We start from the raw sequence: 23,135 nt of genomic DNA, 5'->3' as shown, positions 1-23,135 counted from the left end.
CCCTTGAGTGGGCAAGAAATTACAAAAAAATAGAACATTACAGAGTATGGGCCCAAAATAATGCCCATTACAGAGGGAAACATAACATAACATGAAATGACAGTCTATGGGCCATTCAACCCATCTCCTCTATAGGGGATAGATGGTGCAAATGGATCATGGGGTGTGTTTGGAATTATCATTACTCAATGCTAGTGAATGAGATAGTGGTAGATTTTTTTTCTAGCCATTAGGAGTATAAGACAGGGTGACCCCTTATCCCCTTTTCTGTTCTTACTTGTTGCTGATGTGCTGGGAAGATTGATCCACAGAGCAGACTCTAGGGGCCTCATTAGAGGATGGAGGGTTGGAAGGGAGACATCCCACTTACTCACTTACAGTTTGTTGATGATACAATCTTGTTTTGTGAAGGAGGTAATGTGAGGTTCATCAGGAATTTGAAATTAGTGATTCAACTCTTTGAGCAAATGTCAAACTTGAAAGTGAACTTCGGGAAAAGTTGTGTAGTGGGTGTGAATATGGAGGAGGGAGAGATTAGGGAGAATGCATAAGTGCTTGGGTGTGAAGTTTCAGGATGGCCTATGAGTTATTTAGGTTTGTCTCTAGGTCATAATCCCAAGAGAGAAAGTTTTTAGAACCCGGTGGTGGAGAGATTTGAAAAAAGACTTGTTTCTTGAAAAAAGAATTACCTCTCCCTTGGTGGAAGGACTACATTGATCAAGGCCACGCTAGCAAACTTACCCATTTATTTCCATTCAGTGTTCAAAATTCCAGTGAAGGTTTCCAGTAGGTTGGAGAGATTAATGAGAGATTTCCTTTGGGAGCTGGGAAAGGAGAAGAGGGACCATAGAGTTAGCTACAAAGTGGTGATCAGGAGTAAAGCTTGTGGAGGTTTGGGGCTTGGGAACATCGGGAAAAGGAACTCGGCCCTCTTGGGAAAGTGGTTGTGGAGGTTTCCTCTGGAGCAAGAGAACCTATGGGCTATAATAGTGGCAAGCATACATGGGATGGAGCAGAATGGATGGGATGTTGGAATCAGAGCAAGGACCACAAGCAATTCATCTTGGAAAGCCATTCGTGATTTGCTTCCAGTCTTCTCCCCACTTGTCAGGTATGATTTGAACTCTGGCAATTGCATAAAATTCTGGGAACAAACTTGGGTGGGGAATGTTCCACTTAAGGACCAGTTTCCTTCTTTGTATGCTGTCTGACTTTAAAAATAAGCCATTTTCTTTTTTCATCACCCCTTCCTCTTCCAGTCCTGGGTTTGGGTGGAACCTGGGTTTGAGGAGGGCTGTGAGGGACTCTGACTTCCACAGTATTTTGAGCTTCCTTGACCTTCTTGATAATGTTTTCATTGACCCCCTAAGGTGGACTCTAGAACTTGGATCCCGACCCCCACGGGCTCTTTTTCCTGTGCTTCCTTCTTCAAAGTCTTATGTCAGTCCACCAGTCCTGCAACCTTCCCTTTCCTGGTTAATGAGGTTTGGTGCAAACCAATTCCTCCTAGGGTTGGTAGTTTTTGTTGGGAAGCCTATCTGGAAAGATTCAATACTAGTGATTTGCTTCAAAAGAAGAGACCCAATACATGCTTGTCACCTCATTGGTGTGTTCTATGCAAAGCGGATGGGGAGACTGGTTTTCACTTACTGGTGTCGTGCCAATTTGCAAAGTCAATTTGGGAATGGGCTTTTTCTCTTTTTGGGTGCAGGTGGAACCCTCCATCAGATTTGCAGAGCCTATTTTCCCCTTTTTTTTCAGGTGGTGCATGAAAAGGGGAAGGACTATGTGGAGAGGACTGAGGGCTGCAGTATGCTGGTCTTTATGGGAAGAAAGAAATCTTAGGATCTTCTCAGAAGAAGAGAGAGGGGCTGAAGAATTGAGGGTTGTGATCCATGTCAAGGCTGTAATCTTTAGAGCTATTCACAGACTACACAGTGGATGACATGTTGAGGAAGTGGGGTGAGATTGCAAACCGCATGAAGACCAAATCAGTTGTGAAGGTGTCTTGGACCCCCCCACCTGCTGGTTTTCTAAAATTGAACTTTGATGGGAGCTGTAGGGGGAATCCTGGACAATCAGGGATTGGGGGTGTTTTTAGGGATGAGAACGGGGTCATTTCTGCCATGTTCTCAGGTCCAATTGGAGTGGGGGATTCTCTTAGAGCTGAGATCTTGACAGTTATGGAAGGAGTCCAGAAAGCTAAGGAAATGGATGTCAGAAAACTCATAATTGAAGGGGATTCAGAGGTGGTGATAGGGTGGCTGAGGAAAGACAACTGTGGATTATGGAAATACAGCAATGAGAGGAGGAAATTCAAGTGGCTGGTGCGGGAAATGGAAATCAGGATGAGCTGGGTTAAAAGAACAGCTAACTCTATAGCTGATGGGCTAGCTAAACAGGGGATAGAAAGGGATGTAATGTTTTGGGCTAAGTTCTAACTAAATTGCTTCTTCTTTTCCTTTTCTTTCTTTGAGGACTTAAGTTGTATTTGGAAGATAAGAGTGTTTGTCTTCCTTGCTGTAACTATTCTTGTGATATTTTAATAAAATTACTGAAGCTGTTATTGATAAAAAAAAAAAAAAAGATGAGCAAGGTTGACAAGGTTAGTGACATATTTATGCTGAATAATAGAGTAGCCATGAAATTGTGGTGAACTTCCAAGCCCAAAAAATATGCAATTGGTCCCAAATCTTTCAACTTAAATGATTGGCTAAGAAGGTGCTTGAGCTGGTGTGTACCATCTTGATCATCTCTAGTTATGAGAATATCATCAACATATAAGAGCAACAATGTACTACCTTGAGAATGTTGTGATGTAAGAAGAGAATAATCTGAAAAGCTCTGAATGAATCCAACATCAGTGATCACAGATCTAAACCTCTCAAATCAGGCATGAGGGGCCTGTTTAAGGCCATAAAGGGATTTCTTGAGTTTGCAAACTAGGTGGGACTCATCATAGTAGCCAGGGGGGAGGTTTCATGTACACAACCTCCTTTAAATCCTCATGCAAGAAAGCATTCTTCACATCCATTTGGTGAACAACCTAATTCCTGACTATAGAGTAGCCAGAAGAAGATGAACTATTGTCATCTTGGCTATCGAGGAAAATGTTTCCTCATAATCTATCCCATATTCTTGCTTGAATCCCTGTGCAATTAGTCTAGCCTTATATCTGTCTAGACTGCCATCAGACTTCAACTTCATAGAGTACACCCATCTGCTCCCTATAATTAAGGCATCAGGAGGAGAGTGAACTAACTCCCAAGTGTCATTCTCGAGACGAGCAGCTATTTCAGCATCCATAGCATCTCTCCAGTGAGCATAAGCTATGGCTTGCTAGTAAGACCTGGGGATATCTATAGTGGACAAAACAATAGAGGAGTTACTAATAAAAAAAAAAAAATAGAGGAGTTATGGTCTGAAGGAAAACCTTATGTAAGCTGAACCACTGTAGTCTAAGTAGCAGAGAAGAGGAGAAGAAGAAGAGATGCTGAAAATGTCGAACTGTACTAGCCAGTCGACCAGTTCTTTATTTATAGATGAATATAGTACAAGGTACAAGAAATTACTGGGATGCCCCTGATTAGTGATGGGACACCCAGATGACTTAAATCATTAAACAGGATTAGGCCCATTAACACAAGCCCAGTTACAAGATAAGTTAAACATAAGAATGGGCTAATAAGAATTCTTATCAGCCGAACATCACTCTAACATTCTAACACTCCCCCTCAAGCTAAGCATAGATATCAATCATGTTTAGCTTGCCAAGTATGTCCCTGAACTTCGTTGATGCCAGCCCTTTAGTTAATACGTCTGCAATCTGCATCTCTGATGGAGTATAAGGCACACAGAGTTCTCCTGAAATAATTCTCTCTCTGACAAAGTGTCGATCAATTTCAATATGTTTTGTCCTGTCATGCTGCACAGGATTGTTGGCAATGTTGATAGCAGCTTTATTATCACAATACAGCTTGAGAGGACCCTCTGTCTTGATACCAAGCTCATTAAGGAGAGTCCTGAGCCATAAGAGTTCAGCAACCCCGTGTGCCATAGCCCGGTATTCTGCTTCTGCACTTGATCTAGCCACAACATTCTGCTTCTTACTACGCCATGTGACTAGGTTTCCTCCCAAGAATGTACAATAACCTGAGGTTGATTTTCTGTCTCCAACAGACCCAGCCCAATCAGCATCAGTGTAGGCTTCAATTTCAAGTCTGCTGTTTTTTCTGAATAAAATTCCTTTCCCTGGGCAAGTCTTCAAGTATCTGAGGATTCTTTCCACTGCTCTCATATGAGGGGTCTTTGGTGAGTGCATGAATTGACTGACAACATGCACTGCATAGGCAATGTCTGGCCGAGTAAGGGATAAGTATATCAGTTTTCCTACCAACTTTTGGTACCTTTCCTTATCACAGTATTCCTCACCCATTGATTCTTGTAATCCATGGCTTGGTTCTATTGGAGTGTCTGCTGGCCTACACCCCATCATGCCTGTTTCCTCTGGGAGATCTAGCACATACTTTCTTTGACATATGTAGATTCCTTCTCTTGATCTAGCAACTTCAATTCCAAGAAAGTATCTCAGATTTCCCAGGTCTTTGATCTCAAATTCTGAAGCGAACTCCTTCAGCCTCTTCATCTCTGTCACATCATTTCCAGTAATCACCATATCATCCACATACACAATGAGTGCTGTAAGTTTGTCATCCTGTCTCCTTGTAAACAATGTATGATCTGCACTGCTCTGAGTGTACCCTACTTTCTTCATGGCCAAACAAAGTCTCTCAAACCATGCCCGGGGAGATTGCTTCAAACCATATAATGCTTTCCTTAGTTTACATACCTTCTTTCCAGCATCATATCCAGGTGGGGGTTCCATGAATACCTCTTCATGAAGATCACCATTTAGGAAGGCATTCTTCACATCCAGCTGATGAAGTTCCCAAGAGAATTTTGCTGCTAGTGACAGTAGAACCCTGATTGTGTTGAGCTTTGCTACTGGGGCAAAGGTTTCCTTGTAGTCAATTCCTTCCTTTTGTGTAAACCCCTTTGCCACGAGTCTGGCCTTGTACCTCTCAACTGACCCATCTTCCCTGTGCTTTACTGTGAATACCCACTTGCACCCAACAGTGCCTTTCCCTTCTGGCAGGTCCACCAATTCCCATGTCCTTGTTTTCATTAGGGCTTTCATCTCTTCATTCATGGCTTCTTTCCACCTTGGATCAGATGCCGCCTCTGAATACCTGGAAGGGACACATACAGAGGAAAGAGCAGACACAAAGGAATGATAGGCAGGGGATAAGTGTGAGTAAAAAACATAATCGGCTATGGGATGCCGAGTGGTACAAGAACGAACAGGCTTACGGAGAGCAATAGGAAGATCCAAATCTGAATTGAGTGAATCAGAATTACCTTGGATTGCAGAGACAGATTGATCTGAGTTCAACTGGTTGCAATCATGAGGTTGAGGGGCCTTCTTCCTTCTACTGTATGTAAGTATCTCTTTCTCTTGTTTACTGGAACCTTCAGAAGTATCAGCCGAATCTGGAGAAGCAACTGGCACAGTGGAAGTCTCACTAGGTTGACCCGGAATGTTATAGCTAGTAGTAGTGGAGGGTGCTGAAATGGGAACAAAAAGGAAGGGAGAATGAGAATCCTCTTCCAACCCACTACTCTCCCCCTGAAGAGGATTCTGAGAAGACTTGAAATAGGGTTGAAACTCAAAAAAGACTACATCCCTGGTGACATATTTTTTCTTGGAGACAGGATCATAACACTTATACCCCTTCTGCGTAGGAGAGTACCCCAAAAATATTCCCTTTGTAGCCTTAGGATCCAGCTTGGTCTTCTTTGGATCTTTCACATGTATGAAGCATGTACAACCAAAAACCCGCGGGGGAAGAGGAAATTCTGGAAGAGTGGGACACAAAACAGAGAAAGGGGTCTTCATACCCAGTACCTTAGATGGCATCCGATTTATCAGGTATGATGCAGTGAGAACAGCTTGAGACCAATATTGCTTGGGCACATTGTGCTGGAAAAGAAGGGCTCGAGCTGTCTCCAATAGATGTCTGTTCTTGCGCTCAGCGACCCCATTTTGCTGAGGGGTGTAAGCACACGATGATTGATGTAACATGCCTGCATCTTCCATGAATGAGTTCAGGGATCTCTCAAAGTATTCAGCTGCATTGTCTGAACGGAATTGCTTGATCTTTTTATCAAATTGTGTTTCAACCATCTTGCAAAACATCATAGTTATCCGGGGAACTTCTTCACGTCCTTTCAATAGATAAATCCAAGTGCACCGAGAATAATGGTCAATAAAACTGATGAAGTAACGAAAGCCATCAATGGAAACAATGGGTGAAGGACCCCAAACATCAGAATGAACCAAGTCAAAAGGGGCTTGAATTTCATTACTAGAAATTGGATACATTGATCTACATTGTTTTGACATTTGACACACATCACAAATTAAACTTTGACTCGAAATGCCCTTACATAATTCGGGAAACAACATTGCTAAGGAAGAAAAGGACAAATGACCTAGCCTAGCATGCCACAAGTGCAGCCTAGCTATTGACTCCACACTCTCCGGACTAGTAGTAGAAGCTTGCATGGCTGAGCTGACATCTTCATCAAAGTAGTAGAGGCCCCCATACGCATGACCACTCCCAATCGTTCTCCTCGTCAATCTGTCCTGGAAGACACAATGAGAAGGAAAGAAAGTTATACTGCAGTTCAAGTTTTTTGTAAGCTTTGAAACAGACAACAGATTTGAGGTAAGACTAGGAACATGTAGGACTGATTTAAGAGAGAGATCCTTGCTTAGGTCAACCACCCCCTTTCCAGAGATGGTGGAGAGGGACCCATCAGCTACTCTCATCTTATCCTGGCCAGACAACAAATGATATGTGGAGAATAAGAGGACATATGTGTCATATGGTCAATGGCTCCGGAATCAATCACCCAAGAGGTAGAGTTAATGGAACTAGATGCACTAAATGCAGAGGCTGTACCTGACTTGGCAAGAGAGGTGGAAGCTAAAGAATTGTTCTTCAGACGGGCCAATGCCCGACTGAGAATCTCTACCTCACTAGCTGTGAAGCCCAAAGTACTTGGTCCAGAGGAGTCGGCAGCCTGCCTTGCGGTGGAAGATGACACTGTCTGAATACTCTGTGAGTTGTCACTACTGTTATTGGTGGCAAGATTCCCACTTGCTGTGTGGCCCTTCTGTTGCCTTTTGTCCTTTCTCAGAGCAGCTGGCTTCAGATGAGGGTACAGGACCCAACATTTCTCCTTTGTGTGTTTCTCACCACCACAATGTGTACACTTGAGGGACTTCTTGTCTGAAAATCTATTCCCCTTAGTGGAGATTAAGGCTGAATGCTCTCCAGGTTGTTCTGTTGACTGTGTCTGGGAGTCAACTTGCATCTCCTTTCTCCTTACTTCTTCATTCCTCACCAGGTAGTAGACATGGTGAAGCTCAGGTAATTCATCTCTCCCTAGAATCTGTGACCTTATACCTTCATATACAGGGTCAAGACCCGCCAGAAACTTGAAGGCTCTGCCTTCCTCAATCTGCTTATCATGCCTCCCCCTATCATTAGCATTTTCCCAATCCAAAATCAAATGGTGGTCAAGCTCTTCCCAGAGGCCTTCCAGTGTTGCAAAGTAGGTTGCCACGGACATGTCTCCTTGCCTTAGGGCTGCAATGTCTTGGTTCAGCCTGTAGATTCTAGCATTGTTCTTTTTCTGGCCATATGTCTTAGATACTTTCTCCCAAATTTTAGCAGCTGTGGGGAAGTGATGAACAGTTCTGGCCACCCTAGGAGTCATAGAGGCCAGCAACCAAGACATGACTGTGGCATTTTCCTTACGCCACACAGTGTATTCAGGACTGCCAATTTCTGGTTGTTTCTTGTCTCCATCCAAATAGCTAGTGAGGTCACGAGAGGTAATAAACAGTCTTGCTGAGACAGACCACTCTCTAAAGTTATACTCATCCAATAGCACACTTGTAATCTGCAAGCTATGCAGATTAGGGTTCTCCAGGTTTGAAGACCTTATAAGAGGTCTGTTATCTTTAGAAGAAACTTCACTGGATAGTGATGACATCCTAACTTCAGTCAAGGAGTTGTTTACAGTACTGTTGGTGGTTCTGGTTAGGGCTGGCTGAAGTAGTCACAGAGTTCACAGTGCTGATGGCACACCGGATAGGCTTCACTTAGACTAAACCAGTTCGGGTACAGCAGCAAGAAAAAAAAAATCCTGTAACTGAACCAGTTCACAGAGCTGGAGTAGGGCTGGTAACCGACCTGGAAATGATCAGTAACTGAAGTCGCCACAGTCTTGTAAAGGTTTTTCTGAACCAGTTCTGATGCAGGTTCTGATTATCTGAAGTAACCTCAGCAGGTCCTGACAGCTCGCAACACAGTTTCAGACTTGCCGAGACTGTCACAGTTCTGAAGCAGCTCTGTTACAGCAGCAAAAAATGTTCTGGGCTGGTAACCAACCTGTGCTATGTAGACTCCACTTTGCACTTCGAGTACTGCTACTGTAAAGGGAGTTTCCCTCCTTACAGACAACACTAGGACTGCTGAAATCAGTCCTCAACTAGGTCTGTCCTATACAGACCTCTTCTTAGCAGCCGAATAGCTGCTAACTGCTAGAAACTAGTAGGACTCCAGCTTCAGGGTCTTACCTCCCTTGCGCCCTACAACCAAGGGAAACCCTAGGTCGAACCTTGTGTTGTTCTCCTGCACCCCTAGGGTTTCACAGCAGCAACCCAGATAAAAAAAAGGTGAACTACAGCAAGAAAGATGAGATGGCGCCGGCAGTAACCAGGAAAGTGCTCAATTCTCTGATACCATGTAAGCTGAACCACTGTAGTCTAAGTAGCAGAGAAGAGGAGAAGAAGAAGAGATGCTGAAAATGTCGAACTGTACTAGCCAGTCGACCAGTTCTTTATTTATAGATGAATATAGTACAAGGTACAAGAAATTACTGGGATGCCCCTGATTAGTGATGGGACACCCAGATGACTTAAATCATTAAACAGGATTAGGCCCATTAACACAAGCCCAGTTACAAGATAAGTTAAACATAAGAATGGGCTAATAAGAACTCTTATCAGCCGAACATCACTCTAACATTCTAACACCTTAGTTGTTAGGTGGTCTAGAAACTCTATTGGAGCGGCACAAGGTAGGAACATTAGTGTGAGCAAGAGGAGATTGTGTACTTACTAGGGTAGGAGTGGATGTGGTACCATGCTCTAGAGGATGAGTGGTTGGGAGCGTAGGGGATAGAGATGCTAGCTGCTTCCTAAAACAGAGCTTGTGCAACAAGCAAGAAGAAGGTGATGGCGAAGTACTTGCATGCTCAAAGTGTTGAAGAGCAAAAACTAAAGGGGCAGAGAACTTTGTGAAATGTTGAAAAAATGAAAGATTTTCAAGAAATATCACATTTTGAGAGATTCTAGTCCGACAAGACTGAGGATCATTACATATGAATCCCTTATGGTTAGGACTATATCCCAAGAAGGTGCACAAAACAGACTGCACAGACACCTTAGTGCGCTCATGTGCGGGAAGATTAATAAAATAGATGCAACCAAACACATAAAGCATGGATAAATTGGGAGGATTCTTAAACAAAGATTGATGTGGGGATATGTTATCAAGAACATATGATGGAAGAAAGTTGATAAGATGTACAATAGTGCTAGCCGCCTCCACCCAAAAGGTTGCAAGGGCATGAGAATCAAGGAGGGTTCTAACAACACTCAAGATACAACCATTTTTGCGTTCAACAACTCCATTTTGTTGAGTGCCAAGACAGGACTTTTGAGACTGTATACCATGGTGTTGTAAGTAGGCCCGAAACTCCCCATCAATGTACTCTCCCCTTGAATTTGAATGGAGAGTGCTAATGGTGGCATTAAATTGTGTGGTCACTCTGGCATGGAATAGTTTAAGTTATAGAAAATGCATCTGATTTCTTTCGAAGAAAGTATATCCATGTATAATGGGTATGGTCATCAATAAATGTTATAAAATATCTAAAACTCATCCTGGAAATTATTGGAGAGTGCTAATGGTGGCATTAAATTGTGTGGTCACTCTGGCATCTGATTTCTTTCGAAGATAGTATGTCCATGTATAATGGATATGATCGTCAATAAATGTTATAAAATATCTAAAACTTATCTTGGAAATTACTGGAAACGACCAAACATCACTGTGCACTAACTGAAATTGTAGTAGCATGAGTAGAAGAAACAAGAAATGGTAAAACATGGCTCTTATTTAAACAACAAGGCATGCAAGTTTTATCCATATTCTTGGAAACAGAAGATAAAGGTAAACATCCAGATGAAATAAGTAAATCAAGTTTCTTTGCAAAAGGATGGCCTAATCGGTGATACCAAATATTCCAATCATTATTACAAGATAAGAAAGTAGTAGAAAAATAAAAAAGAAGAACTAGTTGCCGAAGAAGTAGGCCTCTTCTCAAATTCTAGAGTGAATAGTCGTCCCAGTCTACGCCCCTTCCCCTTCACCTCCCTAGTGCGCTGGTCCTGTATCTGTTAGTGGTGTTAGTGAAGGGGTATTTCAGTCCTTTGTACTTGTTGAGAATGTTGATGTGTACTGTTATGTTAGTTCGAGTGCCTCTTACTTAAAGAAGGGCACTTAAGTCTTTTCCAATAAGTTAATAATATAATAACAGGTCTGGCCGAATCTAGGGATAACTTTTTTCTCTAATTCGAACCAGCCTTTCTCTCTTTCCTCTCTTTTCTCTCTTCTTCTTTCCTCTCCTACTTCTTGCTGTTTACTTTACAGTCAACGAACAAGACAAAATTCTAGGGCAGGTCAAACTTCAACATGGTATCAGAGCGAGGTTCAACAAATCAGACTTGCTAGAATTCTGTCTTCTGCGCATTCGGATTAGGGTTTCTCCTGGTTTCTCCTGTGTCTCAGCCCTTCGTGTGGTTGGCCTTCAGGCGATGAGGTAAAGTTTTTTTTTTTATGCATATTATCTGTTATGGAATACATGAGAGGTGTAGTACAGTTCGCATGATGGGTTTTCAGATTGCAGTATGCTAGGGTTTATGCTAGGGTTTATTCTGGTTTGTGTGTGATTCGAAGGGCAATAGTGTCTACTTAATGGTGAAACTTCCTGTAGCTGTGGATTAGGGTTTGTGGTGTTACAAGTGTGGTTTTCAGCATTTGATATCGCTGAAATCAGTGTGTAGACTTCGGTGAGTAGGGGTTGTGGTGTTGCAGTTTTCAGCATTTAATACTGCTGAAATCAGTGTGCAGATTTCGGTGAGTAGGGTTTGTGGTGTTGCAGTTCTCAATATTTATTACTGTTGAAATCAGTGTGCAGATTTCAGTGAAGTGTCTGTGTGTAGTGTGCAGTGTGTAGTGCTCATAAGTCAGTGCTCGGAATTCAGTGATAAGGGAGTTCGGCAATGGCAGATAACAGTGATAGTAAACCTAGTGTCATGATATCTACTGACTACCTGAATGTCCAAATGACCTCCATTAAACTGAATGGAGAGAATTATGTCCCTTGGGCCAAGTCTGTAGAGGTTTTTCTGAAGGCGAAGAAGAAAGTGAAGCATATAAGAGAGGAGAAACCCCACGCTAATTCTCAGGAGTATGAAGACTGGGAACAGGAAGATGTACAGATCATTACATGGTTGTGGAACAGTATGGAACCCAAAATTAGTGTGAACTTCATGTTTTTTGACACAACCAAAGAGGTGTGGGGTCATGCTAAGAAACTGTATTTAGGTCAGGATAATACCACTAGGGTATATCAACTGTATCAGGAATACTTCAATCTGCAACAGGGAAATTAGAGCCTTGAGGAGTACTATGCCAGTGTGAGGAATATCTGTAATGAGTTAAATGTCTATCATCCTCTCACTTCTGATGTCAAAGTTCAACAGCAACAGCGAGAGCAGCTTGATGTGACACGGTTTCTGGTGGGGCTGAAGTCTGAGTATGAACCAGTACGAGCCCAGATACTAGGGGGATTTGCTCTTCTATCTTTAGAGGAGGTGTTTGCTCGTCTTCGGAGGGCTTCCATTGGATCTATGGATTCTAATGTCTTCGATAAATCAGCATTTGCAGTGTCGAGAGGTCGAGGTGGCAGAAGTGGGGCTCGAGGAGCCCAGCCTGGCAGGAGTGGTAGTGATGGATCTACACATATCCGTGGTGATGGTCGTACTGGAGGTAGAGATTCAAGGGGAGTTCGTGGTAGAGGACGTGGCTCGGGTCCACGGAAGTGTACTCATTGCGGTTTGGATGGACATACCATTAACTACTGCTATGACTTACATGGTCCTCCCTCGACGTGGGCCAACCATGCCATGACTAGTGACACCAGTTTCAGCTCTAGACAAGAGAACCGGTCAGCTGACCCGATGCCTTCTACTCCCTCAGATGGTCCAGGCAAGGAGATGGTGAGTGTTCCTCGGGATGAGTATGAGAGGTTTGTTCAATCCAAGTCGCAGCAGAACACAACTTCCTTTGCACACTTAGGTATGGCTTGTTTGGCATCCACACCCAACCCTTGGATTATTGACTCTAGAGCCTCCGATCACATGACGGGAACTCTAGGTGTGTTATCATCTCTCACTCATTGCTCAACATCACAATCTGTTACCCTTGCTAATGGCTCCACATCATCTATCTGTGGTGTTGGTAATGTTGACCTAGACTCTGTATCCCTATTCCTCTGTTTTAATCTTATGTCTGTTAGTAAGCTGACAAAGTCCCTTAAGTGCTCCATCACATTTTACCCTTCTATGTGTGTTTTTCAGGATCTCAAGACGGGGATGAAGATTGGTGGAGGGCATGAAGCTGGTGGACTGTATTATCTTGATGGTGGTGGACGAACGTCAACGGCTCTTCAGTCATCCATTTCTCCTCTCCAGTGGCATTGCAGATTTGGTCATCCTTCGCTGAAAGTGTTGTAGTCCTTAGTCCCTTCATTGAGTCAACTTTCTGTTTTAGATTGTGAGTCATGTCAATTTGGGAAACACCATCGTGTTCCTTTTCGTTCTAGGGTCGATAATTGTGTGTCGAGTCTTTTTTCTTTAATTCATTCAGATGTTTGGGGTCCTTATAAAATGATGTCATATAATGGGTACCGATATTTTGTTATTTTTGTTGATGACTGTTCAAGAATGACATGGCTCTATTTAATGAAAGAAAGAAGTGAATTATTTGCCATATTCCAGAAATTTTATGCTGAGATCCGTAATCAATTTGGCGTTCACATCAAAATTTTCCGTTCTGATAATGGTCGTGAATACTTGTCTTCATCTTTTCAAGAATACTTGGACCAACATGGCATTATACACCAAACTTCATGTACCTACACTCCGCAACAAAATGGGGTTGCTGAGAGAAAGAACCACCTTCTTGTAGAAACGCACGCTCCCTCATGCACCGCATGAATGTTCCCAAAATCTTTTGGAGCGATGCAATGCTCACCTCTTGTTTCTTAATTAATCGGATGCCCACGTCTATCCTTGATGGTCGTTCTCCTTTTAGTGTCTTATTCCCCAACATGTCTCCGTTTCCGCTTTCTCCTCGGGTATTTGGGTGTGTCTGCTTCGTTCATAATCTGGGTCCCGGGACTGACAAGTTAGATGCGCGTTCCCTGAAGTGTATCTTCCGTGGCTATTCCCGAACTCAGAAAGGGTACAAGTGTTATCATCCCAGTTCTCGTCGTTCCTTGGTATGTGCTGATGTTACATTCTTCGAGTCTACTCCGTTCTTCGTGGGGTCCGGTGCTGCTGCTTCCTCCACATCACCATCTCCTCTTCCTCTTCCTGTGGCTGATCCACCTCCTCTGGTTCCAGTCATGCCTACGTCCTTGCCTCCGGTGCCACCGTCGGTTGACCGTCCACCCATCCGTCACGTGTATACACATCGCCCGCGTGTACCGGCTGCAGCTCCTCCAGCTTCATCACCGTCGACAGATCCAGCTCCAGCTCTGACACCAGCCTCCGACTTAGATCTTCCTATTGCCTTCCGGAAAGGCAAACGTACTTGCACCCTTCACCCTATTTCCAATTTTGTTTCACTTACCCACCTCTCCGCCTCCCATCGCCAGTTCATCTCTTTGTTATCCTCCGTGGTTGTTCCTAAGGATGTCCAGGAAGCCCTTACCTCTCCAGAGTGGTGCCGTGCTATGGAAGAAGAGCTCTCTGCTCTGCATCATAATCACACTTGGGATCTCACCGCTCTTCCTCCTGGGAAGCAGGCTGTCGGTTGTAAGTGGGTGTATAGTGTTAAGTACTTGCCAGATGGTCGTGTTGAGCGCCTGAAGGCACGACTGGTTGCCAAAGGGTACTCCCAAACCTATGGCATTGACTACACAGAGACATTCTCCCCGGTTGCTAAGATAGGGTCAGTTCGTGTCGTCATCTCCCTTGCAGCTATGTATGATTGGCCTCTCCATCTGCTAGATATCAAAAACGCCTTTTTGCATGGTGATTTGCTCGAGGAGGTCTACATGGAGCAACCACCAGGGTTTGTTGCTCAGGGGGAGGATGGTAAGGTATGCAGACTTAAGAAGGCTATTTATGGACTTAAACTGTCCCCTCGAGCATGGTTTGGTAGGTTCAGTGAGGTGGTCAAAAAGTTTGGTATGAAACAGTGCCAAGTTGATCACTCTGTCTTCAGTTTTGACTCGTCGCAGGCAAAATAATATTGGTGGTGTATGTGGATGATATCGTTGTGACTGGGAATGATAAAATGGGCATTGACAGATTGAAGGCATTCCTACAGGAACACTTTCAGACAAAGGACCTTGGCAAGTTGAAATACTTTTTGGGCATAGAGGTAGCAAGATCTAAGCATGACATTAATTTGTGTCAGAGGAAATATGTGCTTGATTTACTGGAAGAAACAGGGTTGTTGGGTACTAAACCGGCTGAGACACCTATGGAAACAAATACGAGGCTGAGCAGTGATATAGGTGAAGTATTTGAAGACCCTGGCAGATATCGACGACTTGTAGGCAAACTAAACTATCTAACCATTACTCGGCCAGATATTTCATTTGCGGTTAGTGTGGTGAGTCAGTTCATGTAGAAACCTTTGGTTCCACATTGGAATATAGTGCTAAGGATTGTGAGGTATCTGAAAGGAGCTCCTGGTCGTGGTTTGCTGTACAGGAGTGGTGGAAAACTGGTAGTAGAAGGATACATTGATGCTGATTGGACAAGTTCTATGTTTGATAGACGATCTACCACAAGCTATTGTACCTTTCTGGGGGGTAACCTGGTAACGTGGAAAAGTAAGAAGCAAACGGTTGTGGCAAGAAGCAGTGCAGAAGTAGAATATAGGGCCATGGCACATACTACTTGTGAATTAGTGTGGCTGAGGAACCTTCTACAGGAGATAGGATATGACATCAGTACTCCAATGAAGCTCTATTGTGACAATCAGGCAGCGGTTCATATCTCTTCCAATCCGGTGTTTCATGAAAGAACCAAGCACATCGAAGTTGACTGTCATTTTGTGAGAGAGAAGGTGCTGAATGGGGTGATAGAAACTGCATATGTTAGTACGGGAAACCAGTGGGCAGACTTGTTTACAAAAGGTTTGAGTCGGGGGAGAGTGGACTACATATGTAACAAGCTGGGATTATATGATATATATTCACCAGCTTGAGGGGGAGTGTTAGTGGTGTTAGTGAAGGGGTATTTCGATCCTTTGTACTTGTTGAGAATGTTGATGTGTACTGTTATGTTAATTCGAGTGCCTCTTACTTAAAGAAGGGCACTTAAGTCTTTTCCAATAAGTTAATAATATAATAACAGGTCTAGCCGAATCTAGGGATAACTTTTTTTTCTAATTCGAACCAGCCTTTCTCTCTTTCCTCTCTTTTCTCTCATCTTCTTTCCTCTCCTACTTCTTGCTGTTTACTTTACAGTCAACGAACAAGACAGAATTCTAGGGCAGGTCAAACTTCAACAGTATCAAACAGCCATCCGGTGAGAAGGTGATAGTATGACCATGTTTAACCAATTGACCAACTGATATTAAATTTGTTGCAAGTCTAGGAACAAATAATGTCTGTGGTAACTTGAAACGGGAAGAGCAAGAGGTAGATAAGGTGAGATCATTACAGCCTACAATGTCAAGTTTCTCACCATTGGCTGTAACAATGTGTTTGCTAGAAAGGAGAGGATAAGATGATTGACCGCATGTAGCACCCATCATATATGATTGGAAGAACCAGAATTTATTATCCAGAAACGACTAGGAGAAGCACAATAGTAGGCACACTTACCAGACAAGTCGAAAGTAGAAAATGCAGAGGATATTGCCAAGGACATCAACTGTCGAATCTTTTCTTCAATCATGACATTTGTAATGTCATTCTTGGTCTGAGATGTGGAGGATGATGTATCATCTGATCCCTCAACCGAAGTATGATATGCCTTGTGACGACTCTTTTACCCACCAGATTGGTTTCCTTAGGTGGTCTTTTGGGGCATTTAGTAATAATGTGACTAAATTTCTTGCAGTCTTCCTACAATGGGATATCACATGACCAAATTCATTGCACTCGTAACACGACACCCTGGATAAGTCCCTTGGTTTGGACTTACCTGCTGCTAGAAATACAACCTTACTGTATCATTTGTGGCATTCACGACTGACTGAGTGGTTATCCTAGTTTCCTGTCTGAGTAATTCACCCAAAATAGTATCAAGTGATGGTACAATGTCCCGACATAAAATGTTTGATCTTATTACCTCATACTCAGGTTGGAGATGCATAAAAAAGTGCATTACTTTCCTTCTGTCAAAATGTTCCTTCAAATTTTCGATGCAACAAGCAAAGGGCATTCCACCCATATGAATAAGCTCATACTCTTTCCAAAGATTGATGAACCCTGCATAGTATTCTTGAATTTTCCTTTCACCTTGGCAAGACAATATCTCAGTTTCAATACGATACTGCTGTGAGATTTTGGACTGCTGATAAACCTTTTCTAGATATTCATACGTCTCCTTGGCTGTCCGGAGACCCCTTATAGGGATAGCAACACCAATATTGACTGAACTCAGAATCCAGGATGCAATCTGGGCATTATTAATCTTCCAAGTCTATAGTCCTTTTGCATCAGTCACTTCAGGCACAGTGGTAGATCCATCAATATAGCCCCATAACCCCTTGCCTTCAACATAAAACTGAAAATGGAATTGCCATAAGGCATAGTTAGTTCCATCAAACTTAATAGGAAGAACATCACCCCTTTCAGATGTCATAGTAAGGGAAAAGATGAAGAAAATAATCTCTAACAGGCTGAAAACAGCAGGGAAATATGTTTACAGTCCAAAAACGGAAGGTTCACAGACAAACTGAACAAAGGGAGGGATCAAAACCCAAGAAAATCAACTCCAATTTTCACCAAATTTCTAGGGCTGTAGGAACAGACTAGGGTGACACCAGATCTAAATTTTTAGAGCAAACTGATCAGTTATATGAAAGAAAACCCTAAAAAACTGACTTGAGTGGCATCCCAGTCCAGAAAATCCAGATTTCTTGTCTTGATTAGAACTGTCCAAGAAAGAGAGATATGCCAGTCTAAATAGGTTGAGAAATAAAGTCAACTTGATGCTGAACATAAAAGAACAAAGTCTGAGATCAAAGCTAAGCAGAACGAATCCTCTTTGATACCATGTCAGTGCAGTTTGTACAAGAGAGAAACACAGCAGATTTGGGGTGTGTCTAATGTATCAACCACACCAAGAAGAGGCTATTTATATTAAAGAATGTAAAATGGCACTTCCGTCCTTATAAAACAATATGTACAAGGTGAAGAGAATAGAAAAAGAATGGTACAACAAGAAAGAAAAATTACAATTCAGCCCTCACTGTCTCTACAGAGGGAAGATAAAAACAAAACGAAAATGAAAGGGATCGTTTGTGTTATTCATTCTTATGGAAGGGAAAGCCTTGCATGGCTATGGCCTGATTCATCCAACAATGGTGAGAGAGGGAATGTGTCTGATCTTGTGCCAATCCACTCCATCTGCTCCAAGTCCGACCTTGAATTCATTTGGCATATATCGTACCTCCAATTCTTGGAGGGCAGTCAGGTGTTGCAGACCATCTGGCAGCATCTTGAGTTGTATGCATCCATCAATTTCTAAATGTCTAAGACTCAGCATTGCTCCTTCTTCCACCCTCCACTCCTCTAGTATATCCAAGTATCTAAGTTCCAAGAACTGGAGTTGAGGAAAGCCTCTTCTACTGCATACCATTTTAGCTCCTATATAAGATTCCTTTAACAGTTTCAGGATCCTTAAGTTGGGTAGCTTTTCTAGTGTTGTTATCAAGTCTTGATCTAATTTGGAGTATCTCAGGGATAGTTTGGTAAGGTTGGGTGGAAAATCTTGAGGGTGGGGTAGTTCCTCAATGAGTCCATTCAAATAGAGCTTATGAAGATGAAAATTATGTGGAAAAGACATCAAGGAAGGGATTTTGTTTTTGTGCCCTCCACCTAACCACAAAGATCGAAGTTCCTTGAGGTGTTGGGGCCTTGGATGTCTGCCAATTTTTCCATAATCAACGTATAGATGTCTCAGTTGGCGCATGTTCCAAATTGCATTGGGTAGATGAATGATCCTAGTGTATCTTAGATCAAGCGTTTGTAGATTACAAAGATTGCATATTGATGACGGAAGAGTTGGTATGTTAGTCAATCTTAAGCTCAAGTACCTCAGATGTATCAGTTCTCCTACTTCCTTTGGTAATCTTGAAATGATTACATTCTCCAAATCCATCACCTTTAGCAATTTGAGACCTCCGAAAACGATTCCCCATTGTTGCTTTTCAAGGCTTTCTGTGAAGCACAGGAATGACCGTAGGGACCTTGTGGAAGTGTTTTGAGCACTGTAATCATCAGCTTTCCGATGTATGGCAAGGCGACGAACAATGCTTGGTGATGCCTTGCCATCGATGTCAAAAAATTTGTCTCTCTTTGCTTCAGAAATAGCAAAGTTTCGGAGAAGGTCATGGACGCAGCATGCTCTAATTCCTCCATCTGACCTCCTTTCCGCCACTTGGATCATGCTTCTGTGTACCAGTTCCTCTAAGTAGTCTTCTGCAATGTCTTCTAGTGTCTCTTCCCCTCTCTGCTGTATGAATCCCTCTGCAATCCACAATTGAATCAGTTTGCTTGCACGGATCTCCAAGTCCGGGGGAAAGAGTCCACAATACAGGAAGCAAGACTTCAAGTAATATGGCAAATCATGATAACTCAAGGCTAATATCTCAGAACACTGCTTCAATTCTTCTGTCAAATGCCAGTTTGCACTCTCAAGCACTTTCGACCATGCACTGGGTGTCCTGTCCTTCCGTGACAAAAGACCGCCTAACACCACGATGGCAAGAGGTAAGCCACTGCATTTCTCCACTATCTGCTTCCCCAGTTTCTCTAGCTCTGGAGGGCAACTAAGTGGCATGTTAATCGTGTGCTCATCAAATTCAAGGAATACCTTCTTCAGGAACAGTTGCCAACTCTCTTCATTGTTCAAGAGAGGCAATTCATAGGGACTGCCAGGTGGGTTGGCATGCAAAGCTACATCTCTGTTACGGGTGGTAAGCAATATCTTGCTTCCTTTCTCCCCTTCAGGTAAGGCAACTTTCAATTTCTCCCAATCTTCTATAGTCCATAGATCATCAACTACAATCAAGTACCTCTTCTGTTTCAAGTGATCAGATAGCATTGTTCCCAAGTCTTCTTCATTCATCTTCTCCACATTCTCCTTGTCATCTTTACTGAGAACCATAATACATTTTATAACACCCTGCAATAGCTCTCTCATTCGGTATTCTTGAGAAACATAAATCCAAGCATGGCAATTGAAATGCTCTTTAATGGTTTTGCTGTTAAAAGCTTTCTTAGCGAGAGTTGTCTTACCAAGACCACCCATCCCAACAACGGAGACCACAGTACGCCGAGCATTTCCTTCTGTCAAGAGCTTCACAACCGTTTTTTTATGATCTTTGAGTCCCACCACCATGTCAAAGTCCTCTACAAGGGCCGGCCGCTTCTCTTTCCACAGTAAAAGATCTTCATTCAAGGAACCTGAAGACTCTCCTGGTTGAATGTATTCCAAGCCATACTTGGCTTTGCTAGCTGAGACCTTCTCAACCCTTCTGTTGATTTCCTCGATTTGCTTCCCGACCTTGTGAATGGCAGTAAGCTGATTTGCACAGAGAAGGTACCTTCTAATGAAGCCAATAAGCCCCAAATTCTTTTGTCGTTGCTGCTCCACTTTGAGGACAAAGGCATCTATGATGTCCTCAGCATCGTAAGCCAAATCCCTTATTTGGCTTACCCAAACCTTCACTCTTTCGTATTTCTTCCTCTTCTGATCAGCATCTCTGAGGAAGGAACGGATCCATTCTAGCTCGTCATGGAGTGATCGGATTTGCTCATCCACCCCAAGAAGAAGATTTGCCTCTCGTGTTAGTAGAGAACTCAAGTTCTCTAAGAAGAAGGTGACTGCCCCTTCAGCCATTCTGGTGACCTCTTATTTTCTCAAGACATTCGAATTATATAGGAACATGCATTCTCTATCAATTAATCTCCCTGGGCTTCTCAATAATCATGGGAAATGTCCACACTTTTTTCCTGGTTGTTGCTCTATGCGAGAGGTCAAGAGGAGAATCTTTTAGTTTGGTTGTTATTACTTTCCAGCCACGCTTCTTTAGGGAAGGAAAATTACTTGGAAGCCTCTGATTTATTGTTTGTTATACACGGCGGCTGGAGCTGGTAAATGGGTTCAAATGGTTGTCCACATCATCTGTCTTCCACATAGCAAAACAATAAAACGGATTCAGGCTTTTGAGCAAAACAAATTTGTTCAAGTGAGGAGCTAGATGCCTGCTTGCCAAGCGTTGTTTATCAACTAATCTCTCTGGATTTCTCAATATCCATTGAAAATGACCACGCCTTTTCCAGCTTGTTACTCTATGCCAGAAGTCAATAGGAGAATCTTTTAATTTGGCTGCTAAACTTTCCAGCCACGCTTCCTTGGTGAAGGAAAATGGCTTGGAAGCCTCTGATTTATATTATTATACACCATACACGGCAGCTAGAGCTGATATTGAAATGGGTTGTCCATGTCAACATCATCTAATTTCTTGGTGGCATGCATAAAAGCGCAATGTCTGTGTTTTCCACATGGCAAAACAATAAAGTAAGTTCAGGCCTTTGAGGCAAAACAAATTTTGTTTCAAGTGAGGAACCAGATGCCTGCTTAAATGATTACTTCAACTGCGAATCTCTCCATACTTCGATTCGCAATCGCTTTACTAATGTTTCTAAAATTTACAGAGCTGATTTGGCCTATGGGTCTGTTTGGTTCATTATTGGAATCAGAATCATAATGGTCTATTCCCATAGTCTGTTTGGTGCAAACAAGAATTGGAATCAGCTAGAATGGGATATCATTCCTAAAGAACGGGGAGGGAATGGCCATTCTTTAAAATGGGAGAATGCCATTCCACCAAGAGTGAGAATGGGTTTCCAATTCCGCTCAACCAAACAGTAGGAATCGGATATTCATGCGAACCAAAGGGGCCCTCAGTTTGTATCTATCAAATAGAGAGTGTTAAAAGATCTTGGGTGGTCAATGTGTATGGTTTTGTTTTTTCAAAACAAAGAAAAAAAAAACACTTGTCGCATCAGAAAAACCAGTCTTTCCTGACATGTCAAGTTGTTATAAATAGTTATATATTATTAAAAAAAATCATATACATCACAGCAACAATTATACAACGGAAGACTCGATATAACTATAAGGGCCATGTCACGAGAGAGAAGCATATGTATAGCCATAAAACAAGTGCAGGGGGACTTCTTCATTGGATTGAAATCATAACTAATCATAATTATGATGTGGTTTCGTTCCACTCTATCAAAAAAAAAATCATAGTTAAATTATAACTATAATCAATAGATAAATTTATTTACTAATAATAGTTTAGTTTGAGAATTAACCCACTAATCCAATCTTCATTTTGGGCCCTCGATCCAACCCATAAACATGTGAATGTGATCCATCCAAGCAAGGAGTAGAATGTCCTTCCAGCATTCTTTCTTCTTCTCTCTTCCTGTGAATGAATTTGGCATTTGGCAAAAATAAAATTGATCAGAGGCATGTCATCAACTGAGGTTCGATCTTCGATGCGATTAGAACCAGAACCAAAAAGAAAAGACAGTCAGCAGCTCAAGATCCTGTTGTCGTTGCCTGTTTGGAGTGTAGGGTTCAAGAATAGAAGCGAAGTCATGATTGCGAGAGCGCTCACATGGAAAAGCCCCATGTGATACCAGGGGGGAGGCCGGAGGCCCCACTGGCATCTTTTTTTTTTTTTTTTTTTTTTTTTGAGTGATGATCACGCGGGGTCACTGTAATCTACACGCGTTCTGCTTTTGTTGGCTGTACCAAAAAAAATTGAAATGATAGCGATGATTGAGCCTGAGCCTGAGAGTCTTTTCCTCTGCACAAACCGTGGAAGCCCTAGCGCCTCTTGACAATTTTAATAAAATATTGTGTCTCAATTTTCGAGCCAATCAGTTGTCAACACGTTAGGGATCACACAGTTTACTGGATGTGAGCTCGTGCTGGATCTTCATCATTGTTCAAGAAAATAGATTTCATGTGAAACTCCTCGGACCAATCAGAGCTCGGCACGACGGCTCACACATCACACCATGGGTTCATCCCGCGTGATCATTCACTCAAAAACATTTTTTTTTTGTACCTTTCCAACCCTTCTGGCCAATAAGAGCTAAACAAGAGGGAATCCCACTATGGGAGCGTTCTCATCCGATCATCCTCTTCGTGACTGAAGGAAACTCTCACTCTGCATCTTCTACTCCTCTCTCTCTCTCTCTCTCTCTCCGGCAAAAACCTTAATTGCACGAACAGCACGAGCTGCCGCGGAAAAAGGCGAACCACAGTTCCGTTTTTTGCTCGCTCTGGAAAATAGGCAAGAAGACAAGGATGATCTGTTTACTTCCCTGATTTGCGATCTCTGTGAGTCGATTCTTTTGTTATCTTCTGTTTTAAA

The 23,135-nt window shown here is 42.6% G+C and overlaps 2 protein-coding genes across 8 annotated transcripts in view; one reads left to right on the top strand and one right to left on the bottom strand.

Annotated features, from left to right (window-relative positions):
* LOC104598451 (protein FAR1-RELATED SEQUENCE 5-like) overlaps positions 1-23,135 on the top strand; it is a 31,982-nt gene that overhangs the window by 3,792 nt on the left and 5,055 nt on the right. For 2 of the 7 annotated variants that reach the window (XM_088889990.1, XM_088889989.1), the window contains exon 1: positions 22,851-23,101. The exons of 4 other annotated variants lie outside the window; for them this stretch is intronic. The gene's annotated coding sequence lies outside the window, so the exon portion shown is untranslated. Of the gene's footprint in view, positions 1-22,850; positions 23,102-23,135 lie in introns of those variants that run through there. One more of the 7 variants, XM_010260518.3, reaches the window with a different exon arrangement.
* On the bottom strand, positions 17,766-20,680 carry LOC104598452 (putative disease resistance protein At1g50180). The gene has a single exon (XM_010260523.3). The coding sequence runs from the start codon at positions 20,576-20,578 to the stop codon at positions 18,026-18,028; it is 2,553 nt and encodes an 850-aa protein (XP_010258825.1). The 5' UTR covers positions 20,579-20,680; the 3' UTR covers positions 17,766-18,025.

The sequence above is a fragment of the Nelumbo nucifera genome, chromosome 6 (assembly GCF_055504915.1).
Source record: "Nelumbo nucifera cultivar China Antique chromosome 6, China Antique-T2T, whole genome shotgun sequence".
Lineage (NCBI taxonomy): Eukaryota > Viridiplantae > Streptophyta > Magnoliopsida > Proteales > Nelumbonaceae > Nelumbo > Nelumbo nucifera.
This window is presented reverse-complemented; position numbering and strand designations above follow the sequence as displayed.

What these genes read in the sequence shown, in the direction of transcription:
- LOC104598452 (XM_010260523.3), bottom strand. Translation starts at nt 20,578, where the DNA reads ATGGCTGAAGGGGCAGTCACCTTCTTCTTAGAGAACTTGAGTTCTCTA.